This window comes from Garra rufa, chromosome 12 (genome assembly GCF_049309525.1).
Source record: "Garra rufa chromosome 12, GarRuf1.0, whole genome shotgun sequence".
In the NCBI taxonomy this organism is placed as follows: Eukaryota; Metazoa; Chordata; class Actinopteri; order Cypriniformes; family Cyprinidae; genus Garra; species Garra rufa.
Window position 1 is genome coordinate 22,581,549 of NC_133372.1, and position 12,760 is coordinate 22,594,308.

The 12,760-nt window shown below is 33.8% G+C and overlaps 1 protein-coding gene across 10 annotated transcripts in view; it reads left to right on the forward strand.

Annotated features, from left to right (window-relative positions):
* Window positions 1-12,348, forward strand: part of kif1aa (kinesin family member 1Aa) — an 85,760-nt gene extending 73,412 nt beyond the window's left edge. For all 10 annotated transcript variants that reach the window (XM_073852147.1, XM_073852148.1, XM_073852149.1 and 7 more), the window contains 11 exons: window positions 165-279; window positions 2,349-2,482; window positions 2,577-2,638; window positions 2,740-2,885; window positions 2,993-3,190; window positions 5,678-5,749; window positions 6,806-6,930; window positions 7,131-7,259; window positions 7,411-7,603; window positions 9,163-9,281; window positions 9,361-12,348. In XM_073852147.1, the coding sequence (XP_073708248.1) occupies window positions 165-279; window positions 2,349-2,482; window positions 2,577-2,638; window positions 2,740-2,885; window positions 2,993-3,190; window positions 5,678-5,749; window positions 6,806-6,930; window positions 7,131-7,259; window positions 7,411-7,603; window positions 9,163-9,281; window positions 9,361-9,403 (1,336 nt within the window). In that variant the 3' untranslated portion in view covers window positions 9,404-12,348. The remainder of the gene's footprint in view (window positions 1-164; window positions 280-2,348; window positions 2,483-2,576; window positions 2,639-2,739; window positions 2,886-2,992; window positions 3,191-5,677; window positions 5,750-6,805; window positions 6,931-7,130; window positions 7,260-7,410; window positions 7,604-9,162; window positions 9,282-9,360) is intronic.
* Window positions 12,349-12,760: the final 412 nt, after the last annotated feature.

Below are 12,760 nucleotides of genomic sequence, written 5' to 3' on the forward strand. Positions count from 1 at the left end.
CTGGTCACCATTTTAAACACTTTCGTGTTCTTTAAATGTCACTTATAATAAAATTTTTCAAAGTAACACAAACACTGTAATGCTTACATTGGAGAATGTGTACATTCACTTTGAATTGTGAATTAAATTATATCTTTAGGACTATTTTTTTTCCCTTAATGTAGGACATTCTACCGTTTTGAGGCTGCTTGGGATTCATCCATGCACAACTCTTTGCTGCTTAACCGTGTCACTCCTTACGGAGAGAAAATCTACATGACTCTGTCTGCGTACCTGGAGGTAACCAAGGCCATTCACTTATTTATATGGGGGGATGAGAAGTTCATCTGGGAGAGTTACAGACCTACATGATTTAGTTCCAGCTAATTTAATCTAGCAAACAGCCCACAGCATTTGTAATGGTTGAATCAAGTGCATATGTGGAAAAAGAGGCAAATAGCAGTAAACTTTGTGGCTCTATAGAGTGCAACAGTGCACTTTTAGTAGTGGTCCTGGTTCTGTGAAGTATTTTCTTATTCACTTTTCCACAGACATAAAAAGGTAACGATAAAAAAAGCTTCAAAAAAAATGCCATGAACCAAACTAGCTCCGAGTTTAGATTTTGATTTAAAGCAAATAAGTGTTTGAAATGATGCATTGCAAACGATGTAATCAGTGATGACTGAATTTAAGTATAGAAACTGTATATTTTAAGTTTCTTGTTAAATATTCAGATACGCACTGTTGTTCAAATGTTCAAAAGTCTGTTATTCTTCCCAAGGCTGCATTTATTTGATCAAAGTACAGAGAAAACGTAATGTTATGAAATATTATTATGATGTAAAATATCGTAAGATTTTAATACACATTAACATCTAATTTATTCCTGTGATCAAAGCAGAATTTTCTGCATCATTACTGCAGTATTCAGTGTCACATGATCCTTCAGAAATCATTCTAATATACTGATTTATTATCAGTTGTGCTGCTTAATATTTTTTTAAACTGATATAAAGATGAATAAAAAATGTTAAAAAGAAAAGCATTTATCTTCTTTTATATTTTCTTACAATATACACTACTGTTTAAAAGTTTGAGGTCAGTAAATTATTCTTTCTTTTTTTGAAAGAAATTAGTACTTTTATTTATCAAGGATGTGTAAGCAAAGAGTTATATTGTTGAAAATTGTGTGTTTTTATTCAGCAAAGAATTCTTAAAAAAGTACCACAGGTTCCAAAAAATATTTGGCAGCACAACTGTTGCCAACATTAATAATTCTAATAAATCAGCATATTAGAAGGATTTCTGAAGGATCGTGTGACTCTGAAGACTGGAGTAATGATTGTGAAAATTCAGCTTTGCATCACAGAAATAAATTCAGTTTTAAAGTGTATTAAAATAGAAAACCACTATTTTAAATTGAAATAATATTTTACAATGTTAGTTTTTTTCTGTATTTTTAACAAAAAAACTGCAAATAGCTGCAAAAATGCAAATCAAATAAACTGCAAATAGCTCTTGATGAGCAGCAAAGACTACTTTTGATATATATACAGTTAAGGTCATAAGTTTACATTCCCCTTTCAGAATCTGCTAAATGTTACTTATTTTATCAAAATGAAAACTTTTCAACAGAATAGAGATGTGTACATTTTTCTTAATTTGCCTAAATATCATATTTTCTTCATTTAGTACCACCCTTCAGAGGCTACAGAAGATAGTTACATGTTTCCCAGAAGACAAAATCAGTTAAATTTACCCTGATCTTCAAATTAAAAAAGTTTTCACCCCCCAGCTCTTAATGCATCATATTTTCTTCTGAAGCATCAGTGAGAATTTGAACCTTCTGTAATAGTTGCATATGAGTCCCTCAGTTGTCCTCAGTGTGATAAAAATGGATCTTAAAAGCATACAGTCATTGTTGTAAAGGGTTCAAATACACAAAAATGCTGAAAAACCAAATCATTTGTGGGACCTGAAGAATTTTTCTGAAGAACAGCAGGCAGGACAAACAAGAGGATGTAAACTTTTGAATCTTTTTTTTTTAAATTCAACAATTTTTTTTCTCTTGTGGACGATTTGTAAACATCTTTTATGTGAAATATCTTATTCAGTTGACTACGTGAGTTGACACTGCCATTCTGCACTATCAAGTAACAGCCTTGGAGCTCACTGTAGGTCTATTACATTGTAGGTCTATTATATTTGCTACCATTAAAAATTAATTCCCCTATGGACAAAATAAACAGGACTTGAAATTTTGGTACCTAACTGTTGCGCTCTATAGATGTTGCCTGTTGTTTATCAAGCAATTGTTATTTGAAGCACCATTTTAGATTGAAACACTTACAATGTTTTACTCTTACCAGATGGAGAACTGCACACAACCCACAGTGATAACCAAAGACTTATGCATGGTGTTCTACTCAAGAGACGCCAAGCTCCCAGCATCTCGATCCATCAGGAGCCTCTTCAGCAGTGGCACCTTGAGGCCATCTGAAGGGTACAGCTGCTTCATATCGCTCGCACAAGCCCTTTGCAATGTTGCTTTTGTAATTTAAGTTACCATATTGTTTTCTTGTTTGTTTTACATTTAGAAACCGTGTAACTGGTGTGTATGAGCTGAGTCTGTGCCACCTGGCTGATGCAGGGAGCCCAGGTAAGACACCAGTTATCTCAAATCTCACTGAGGGTTTATGGGATGCTGGGCAATTTAGATTTTAGGGTGTTTTGCTGTTGAAATGACACCTTGATGTGCAGGAATGCAAAGACGGCGCAGGAGGGTGCTGGATACGTCGGTGGCATATGTGCGAGGGGAGGAGAACCTGGCTGGCTGGAGGCCCCGCAGTGACAGCCTCATCCTGGACCATCAGTGGGAGCTGGAGAAACTGAGCCTCCTGCAGGAGGTGAGAGCATCTAGTCGTTTGGTTTTTAATGTGATATGATTGACCAGAATGTGTCGTGGCATGTCTGCTGAGGATCTAAAAACTCATTTCCTTTTGCCGTATGTTAGGTGGAGAAAACCAGACACTACCTCCTCCTTAGGGAGAAGCTGGAGTCCACCCTGCTGCTGGGCCAGGAGTCGCTGCTGTCCTGCGGGAGTGAAGATCTAACCGAGTCCTCTTCCCCATCCACCCACCTGGGCCTGGGCCACAACCCTTGCCCCGGCCCCGAAACACCCAATGAAAGGCAGAGGGAACTGGCTGCAAAGGTAAATCAGTGACTGATTTAGCAAATGATTAATTATTTTGGCATGAATCAGAATCAAATCTCAAAAAAAAAAGAATTTGAAATTGTATTTTAATTTTTAAAATATTTAAATTTATTTATATTTTTTAAATTATATTTGTGTGTGTCTGTGTGTGTGTGTGTGTGTGTGTGTGTGTGTGTCTGTGTGTGTCTGTGTGTGTGTGTGTGTGTGTGTGTGTGTGTGTGTGTGTGTGTGTGTCTGTGGTCTGGTATTCATCACGTTGTGGGGACCAAATGTCCCCATAAGGATAGGAATACCAGTAGATTTTGACCTTGTGGGGACATTTCTCAGGTCCCCATGAGGAAACAGGCTTATAAATCATGCACAATGAGTTTTTTTGAGGAAGTAAAAGTTTGCACAGTCTCCTGTGAGGGCTAGGTTTAGGTGTAGGGTAGGTGTAGGGCGATAGAAAATACGGTTTGTACAGTATGAAAACCATTACGCCTATGGAATGTCCCCATAAAACATGTAAACCAGTGTGTGTGTGTGTGTGTGTGTGTGTGTGTGTGTGTGTGTGTGTGTGTGTGTGTGTGTGTGTGTGTGTGTGTGTGTGTGTGTGTGTGTGTGTGTGTGTGTGTAATTGTAACAACACAGTTAACATGTTACAGTGAAGCATTGCTGCCAAACGCATTATTTTTTCCACTTAATTATGTCATAATAACAAGATCTTTTTCTCTCATTTTTTCTCGTAATAACGAGATGTTGTGACGTTTTAATATCTTTTTTCATTAAAACGACATCTTTTCTTGTAATAATGAGATGTTATGTCATTAAAATGACATCTATTTCTTATTAAAACAACATATTTTCTCGTAATAGATATTATGTGATTAAAACGACATAATTATCTTGTTATAACGAAATTTTTTCTTGTAAAAACAATATATTTTCTCGTAATAATGACATATTATGAAATAAAAACTTGTTTTTTTTTTCCGTTATAGAAGATATATGGTTACATTATGTGAGCGAGCTAAGCGATTGTCCGTGCTGTTGACGCCACAGTCCTGAGATTAATTTTTTTTTTATTTGAATGATTTAAGTTTGATAATATTATCATAAATATTGATACTATTATGTCGTTTTTACGACATAAGATCTCGTTATTTAGAGAAAATATGTTGTTTTAACAAGAAAAGATGTCGTTTTAACAAGATAATTGTCATTTAAGCAAGATATTTATGTTGTTTTAACGATACATCTCGTTATTAAGAGAAAAGATGTTGTTTTAACAAGATAATTATGTCGTTTAAACTAGATCATTTTGTCGTTTTAATGACATAACATCTCGTTATTACGAGAAACTGTCATTTTAACAGCAAATATTGTTATTACGGGAAGACGTTGTTTTAACAAGAAAATCTTAAATTAGACAGTTATGTTGTTTTAACGTCAATATCCCATTATTACGAGACAAAATCTTATTTTAACGACATAACATCTCGTTATTGTCGGAAAAGGTGTTTTAACAAGAAAAGATGTCGTTTTAAAAAGATAATTATGTTGTTTAAACTAGATAATTTTGTTGTTTTAATGACATAATGACATAAAATGTCATTTTTTTTATGTCAAATTTTAACAGCAAATATTGTTGTTACCGGAAGATTTGTCGTTTTAACAAGAAAACATCTTATTACGAAAAAAGAATGTTGTTTGAATGAGAAAAGACGTTGTTTTAACAAGATAATTGTCATTTAAATGAGATATGTATGTTGTTTTAATGTCAAGATCTCGTTATTACGAGAAAAGATCTTGTTTTAACAACATAATATCTCATTATTGCGGGAAAAAGAAAAGATGTCATTTTAACAAGATATTGAGCTGTTTAAACAAGATAATTGTCGTTTTAATGACATATCTCGTTATTGCAAGAAAGATGTAGTTTTAACAAGATAATTATATCATTATGTCACAGATAATTATTTTGTTATCTTGTTATTATGAGAAAGTATGTTATTTTAATGACATATATCCTTATTACGGGAAGAGATGTCGTTTTAACGAGAAAACATCTCGTTATTCCGAAAAAATATGTTGTTTTAACGAAAAAAAAATTAACGAGATAATTGTTGTTTAAATGAGATAATTATGTAATTTTACATAACATCATCAACGACATAACATCTCGTTATTACGACATAATTGAGTGTAAAAAATTATATGTGCCAGCAATGCGTCACTGTATAATATAATATTAAGAAATCTAATTAGAATCTTTAAAAGGTTTAAATTATATGTACATAAATTATATTAATTTTATATCCTTGATTAATCAGTCTATATAATTAATCAATTTAAAATATATATATTTCTTAAGATAATTAGATAATTTATTAAGGTTTTTTTTTGCAAAAAAGTATATAAATTCAAATACAGTGATCACTTCAGGAAAAAAAGGTTCTTGTCAATTTTAACATTTAACATTCCCTTTTCTGTTTGTTCCAACAGTGTCTGCGTTTGCTTAACCACACCTTTAACAGAGACTACAGCCATGTGTGTGTTAGCGCTAGCGAGAGCAAGGTGAAGATGCTATTAAGAATATTTTACACTATTTTACACTTCCTATCAGCTACACTATATTGCCAAAAGTATTGGGACACCCCATTCTAATGAATAGGTTTGAATACTGTAGTCATTTCCATGAGTACAAAATCTTAATGTTTAAGCATATAATGATATTCTAGGGGATTGTGTGCTTCTAATTTTACAGCAACAGTTTTGACAGGACCCTCTTCAATTCTAACATGACAATGCCTTTGTGTATAAAGCAAGGTTCAAAAAGAAATGATTGATTCAGTCAGTGTGGAAGAACTTGAATGGTCTGCAGAAAGCAAAGTCCTAATCTCACTTGAACACCTCTGGAGTGACTTTAAATGCAGACCTTGGGCCAAAAACTCATAACCAAACACCAATGGCTTGTACATACACTATGGACAAAAGTATTGGCACACCCCCTTCTTTAGAACAGAAAAGACACTTTTAAAACTGTGGCAACAAAGATGGAAGCATGATTCATGTATTTAAAAATTTCCATCTCTGTTGCACCACATTTGGAAGTGTCTAAAATGACTGTGCCCATATGTACAAGTCATTGGTGTTTGGGGATGAGTTTTTGGCTCAAGGTCTGCATTTAAAGTCACTCCAGAGGTGTTCAGCTGGGATTAGGACTTTGCTTTCTGCAGACCAGTCAAGTTCTTCCACACTGACTGAATCAATCATTTCTTTTTAACCTTGCCTTATGCACAAAGGCATTGTCATGTAAGAATAGAAAAGGCTCCTTTCAAAGCTGTTGCTATCAAATAGAAGAACACAATCACCTAGAATATCATTATATGCTTAAACATTAGGATTTGTACCCATGGAAATTACTACAGTAGTCAAACCTATCATTGATACAGTAAAATGATTTTAAGAGCTCAGGCCACTGAGAATATACTGCTCTCTGAAAAAATTAAACCGTGCTATTATTGCAGAAACCTACAGAAATTAAACGTGAGAGACTGAAGATTTCAGTTTTTGTGAAGATATGTGTTATGTTTTGTGTTTAGTGACTGATTTCTCTCTGATGTGTTGTAGTTGAGCGAGATGTCAGTTACTCTTTTGAAAGACTCGGCCACAGTGTGTGCTGAAAACACCCTTACCCCATCCTCCACATGCCCCTCATTGGTGGAGGGACGCTATGGCCACAACACTGAACTCAGGTTGGTACTTACTTTCATTTTGAGTTTTAAAGAATAAACATTCATGTTCATTAACACATTAACTAATGTTGACAAATGACACCTTATTGTAAAGTATTGCAAAAAATGTTTACATGTTTTTAAATATATCTGCCAGATATTTTTTCAAATAAAACGCTAATTAATAGCTACATCTATGTTGTTATTGCTCATATGTGCAGACCCCCAACACCTCGATCTCGTGCTGTCAGCCCCATCCCTGACTCTGAAACAGATGGCAAGAAGTCTCCTCAAGCGTCCAAATCAAGAACCTGCACTTTTGTGCCAGACATTCAGGAAATCCGTGTCAGGTAAAAAATAATAATAATAATTTCACAGATTATACAAATTGTTTATTGCTTAGAGGATAAGCAGTTGCTTTTTATGTTATGTTTGCTTGGATATAAATTGAATTTCTGGAAGATTTTTAACTCTAACCTGTACCCTGTTTTATTGTTGCAGCCCAATTGTGTCAAAGAAAGGTTATTTGCACTTCCTGGAGCCCCACAGTAATGGTTGGGTTAAGAGATATGTGGTGGTACGCCGGCCTTATGTCTACATTTACAACACAGAGAGAGACACAGTGGAAAGGGCCATTCTTAACCTGTCCTCGGCACAAGTGGAATACAGTGAAGACCAGCAGGAAATGTTGAAGGTGAAACATCTACAAATGTTTTTAAGTCAATCTCTCCTAAAACACATTGTGAGTAAATCCACTGTTTATAGACTGAACTGTAATTCACTGTCTGAATACCAGCAGGCCATGCTAAAGGTGCAACATCTACAACATTTTGTAATATAAAAAATTTATGTATTTGGTTTTATTTTATTTTATGTTTATTATTACTATCATTTATTTTATTTTATTTAGTCATTTATTTTATTTTATTAAGGCAATACCTTCTGAGTAATTTGACTGTTTATAGACTGAACTGTAATCCAGTGTCTAAATTAAATTATTTTATTTTATTATTTTATTTTATTCAGTCATTTATTTTATTTTATTCTATTTTAGCAACACCTTCTGAGTAATTCGACTGTTTATAGACTGAACTGTAATTTAGAGCCTGAATTTTTATTTTATTTTATTCAGTCATTTATTTTATTTTATTTTATTCAGTCATTTAGTTTATTTTATTTTATTAAGGCAACACCTTCTGAGTAAATCAACTGTTTATAGACTGTACTGTAATTCAGTGCCTGAATTTTTATTTTATTTTATTTTATTTATTTATTTTTTTCTTTATTTTATTTTATTCAGTCATTTATTTTATTCAGTCATTTATTTATTTATTTTTTATTTAGGTAACACCTTCTTAGTAATTTGACTGTTTATAGACTGAACTGTAATCCAGTGTCTAAATTAAATTATTTTATTTTATTTTATTATTTTATTTTATTCAGTCATTTATTTTATTCTATTTTAGCAACACCTTCTGAGTAAATCGACTGTTTATAGACTGAACTGTAATTCAGTGCCTGAATTTTTATTTTTATTTATTTTATTCAGTCATTTATTTTATTTTATTTTATTAAGGCAACACCTTCAGAGTAAATTGACTGTTTATAGACTGAACTGTAATTCTGTGCCTGAATTCAATTGTTTTATTTATTTTATTATTTTATTTTATTGAGTCATTTATTTTATTTTATTTTATTTTAAGGCAACACCTTCTGAGTAAATCAACTGTTTATAGACTGAACTGTAATTCAGTGCCTGAATTTTTATTTTATTTTATTTTATTTTATTCAGTCATTTATTTTATTTTATTTTATTTTATTTTATTAAGGCAACACCTTCTGAGTAAATTGGCTGTTTATAGACTGAAATGTAATTCTGTGCCTGAATTCAATTATTTTATTTATTTTATTATTTTATTTTATTGAGTCATTTATTTTATTTTATTTTATTTTAAGGCAACACCTTCTGAGTAAATCAACTGTTTATAGACTAAACTTTAATCCAGTGCCTGAATTATTTTATTTTATTTTATTCAGTCGTTTATTTTATTTTATTTTATTTTATTCAGTCATTTATTTTATTTTACTCTATTTTAGCAACACCTTCTAAGGTAAACTGACTGTTTATAGACTAAACTGTAATTCAGTGCCTGATTTTATTTTTATTTATTTTTTTATTTTAAAGGCAACACCTTTTGGGTAAATTGACTGTTTATAGTCTGACCTGTGATCCAATGTCTGTCTAACCTGCAGACCCCCTACACATTTGCGGTATGCACAGAGCATCGTGGGGTACTCCTTCAAGCCAGTAATGACAAGGAGATGCATGACTGGCTGTATGCCTTTAACCCTCTGCTTGCTGGATCTATCAGGTACAGAAAAAGCACATATCTAAGCCTTTCACTTAAAAAAGACCCATCAATATTCATTCAACTTTCTCCTTCCCATCAGGTCTAAACTGTCTAGAAGAAGAGCCGGGCAGATGAGGTTTTGAGCCCACTACATGTGTACAACTCTTCGAGGACAAAAAAACAAAAAAACACAAAGGACTAACCTTGTAAATAGATCTACTGACAGATCCCCCAATTTCTGTGCTTACTCAACTCTCTGACCCTCTGTTTCCTACGTGTGTGTCCCTGCACCTGCCCACACTAGCACCAACTGTGCACCTGTATCCTAAAGGCCCCTTTGTTGTGCATCTACAGCGGCCTAAATATTCAACTTATAGCGCCAAGAGAACAGGCTAACTAATTTATTGGGGTAGAAATAGTATGCTTGTAGTCTTCAGCAACATTTTAGAAAGCCGGTGATGGGAATTTCAAATTCTGAAGCTGTCAGAATTCGTTACTGTGAAGACTGACGTCCATATCTTAGGTTCACATGGCCTTACTGTGTTACTCGATGGGTTTCAAACGATAAAACTGGTCAGTATTTAAGTCAGCAGACCATATGTTTATTCATCTCTTGGCTACAGAAGATAGAATTGATTAATGATATGCAGTTCTTAGCAAGGAGCAGATGAATCACATCATATTACGCTCTTATTCTCTTTAAGTGCAGTTCTTGGACACCGTACAACCCGTTATAAATACTCATATACCTTTACGTTTCCCTTGTATGGTCTTGAAATGCATAACGTTTTCAAAATAGCCAGGACGCATGAGGAAAAATTTGGCAGAGGAAAATAGCTGCATTCTCATATCTCTGTATGAGAACCATTATAAAGATTTGGCCTATTTTTGTTGGAGTACTGGTCAGTAGATTTATCTAAAGTGTATCATAATCCAGTCTAATATTTTATATAAAAAAGATCGGTATCCCCAAATGATCTTATATCTGTCTAATTTATTTTTAAAATTTCTATTAAAGTCTTATCTAGTTAGGTATTTATTATTTAACATGTTTTTATTTATTTCCGCATGTATTTATTGACAAAGACTGTAATATTTTTGAAGAAGTACAGTGCAATTTCTGCATATGGCACTTTTTTATCATGAGTTGACTAACCTCCCTTTTACTGACCGCACTGCTCTCATTTCCCCCGACACGATGAAATGCTTTTGGGGAACGGGTTAGAAGTGAATAGCTGGGATAGCTGCTATTACGTGTAGATTACTTGAATTTTACTTTTTAGTGTTTACTAGTTTAGGTTAAGAAAGCAAAAATGCTTTCGCAAGGTAGAGAAAAATCATCATCATTGCCCAGAATCCTAAATGAGTGTTTGTACAGTAGTCAGTCGTGCAAAATGGAAGGTTCAGAAGTTTGTTAGAACAAATCAAATGTACAGCACTGATGGATTTTTCTACACGCACCCTAGAGAGTGATGAGATATGATTTTGTGCCTCTTGCATCCTCTACTCTGTTTTTGTTTTACGATTTCCATCATTTTAAACCCTGTGCGCTTCTTCAACAGGGTGAATGTCCACTTTCAGGCCCTCACACGCTTTCTCTTTGTGTGTAATCATTCCTGTTCGCATTCTGTTTCGTTTTTAGTTTGCAAATGTGCCCTACATATAAGGTTTTGAGATTTCTAAGCATATCTAGATGATGTAAATATTTTTTTCCTCAACTAATTTTACTTTAAAATGAACAAATTATTTATTCAGCCAGAAAAAAAATCATCATGGAATCCAGACTCCAGTCACAGCTTTGTTTATAAAATATCCGACAGGCTAAGACATGTAATGTATTTAAAATTCCATTTTCTGTTTTTAAAGTCGTCTCAGGTATGATTGTTGTGCTTAATGTCGATAGGCTTAGGTTGTGCAAACCCCCTCAAAAACACATTTTTATGTTATACCATAATAACAGCAGATTCAGACACTTTGTAGTCCAAAGCTGTTTGTTACAAGTCAGACGTCTGTGGGTTAGACTTTGATTAAGGCTTAGTCCAGAAGGCTTATAATGTGGTTTGGGATGACAGGATGATCCTGCAGGTTATCTAACACAAGGCTTTTCCTCCATACCTGCATATTTTAAGTGCATATCAACACTTTGCAAACCTGAGGTGCCTCCGGGGCAAGATTCAGGCATGTCAGCATGACTAAGGCCAGCTAACCTTCAGCACGTGCTTGGTATGCCAAGAGTCTGACACTGAGCTAACCTCTATTGAAAGGTCAACGAGTAAACCTTAAAGATCTACTGTGCATTTCTAATTCCAAAAAAGCAGTTACTGATATTATTAAGGATGTTGAAAACTGAAAAGTAGGTTCTGTTTCTTTGTAAAAGCAGAAAGCATATCCTAAAAGGATTCTCAATGCCTGAGGGTTCTCTGTTTTTATGAAAAATAGTTAATGCACTTGAAACTTCTGTGTGTAAATCTCACTTCACTTTCACAACCACTTCAAAGTTAGAAGCAATGCCGCTACTTTTAGAAACAAATGCGTATGTTAATAGTAATAGCGTTTTCAAAATAAGTGACAACTAAATTTAAAAAATCAAGTTAAAAGAATCACTTCAGTCTGAGTACATGCAAGCAAATGTGAATTGTCTTGGTTTATGTCTGTGCACCTTGTAGAAAGTAATGCAGAGCTGAATGGTATTCTTTATGTTATAGCCTGTCCTGTACCATTTCTACAAGCAATTTACATTAAACTAAAAAATGTTTTAAGGCTACAAAATATTGCATTTATTTTACCATCTCCCAAAATGAAAGAATGAATCAGTTCTCGTAATCAACACCAAATATTTGTGTGCTTCCATTCTCCTCTTATGCACAGACTTTTATTTTTCCTCTTTCGTTTTCCCTCAGTTTTACTTGCCTTGTATATAAACATGATTGCTGTGAATGGTGTAATATGCAGTTGTAACCAGTTTGTACCATCTTCAGTGGGCAGTAGTTCAATGTCTCTTTCTGAGTGTTGGAATTATGAGTCAAATGTTTGTGTACACTTAACACATCGTCAGATATGAAATAAATGTGGAACTTATGCAACACTACGAATGACTTTGTCTTTTGTGCGTGATTCAAGCTATTATTTTATGCATGAAAAAATAGGAAGTTGAATGTATTCCTGGGGCCTCATTTATAAAACTTTCTTACGCACTGATTTGATCTTAGAGTGTTCGTACGATCAAATCCACGTCAAAGTACAGATTTATAAAAACCGTCTCTGACGTGGAAAAGTACTTATCTCCACGTCAGATTCCAGCTTGGCGTACGACCGTTTCCTTGTGGTAATGCCTGGTATTGCAGATAGTTCAGCCTCACTATAATTTGATTTCTTGCGCTCCTTTTTACTTGCCATTGTCACAGAGTTTTTGCTTTAGGAATGAGCTCATTTTATATGTTAATTATTTAAGCAGGGGTGTTTCGACGGTGGAACATTCAGCTGCACACAATTCCACGATC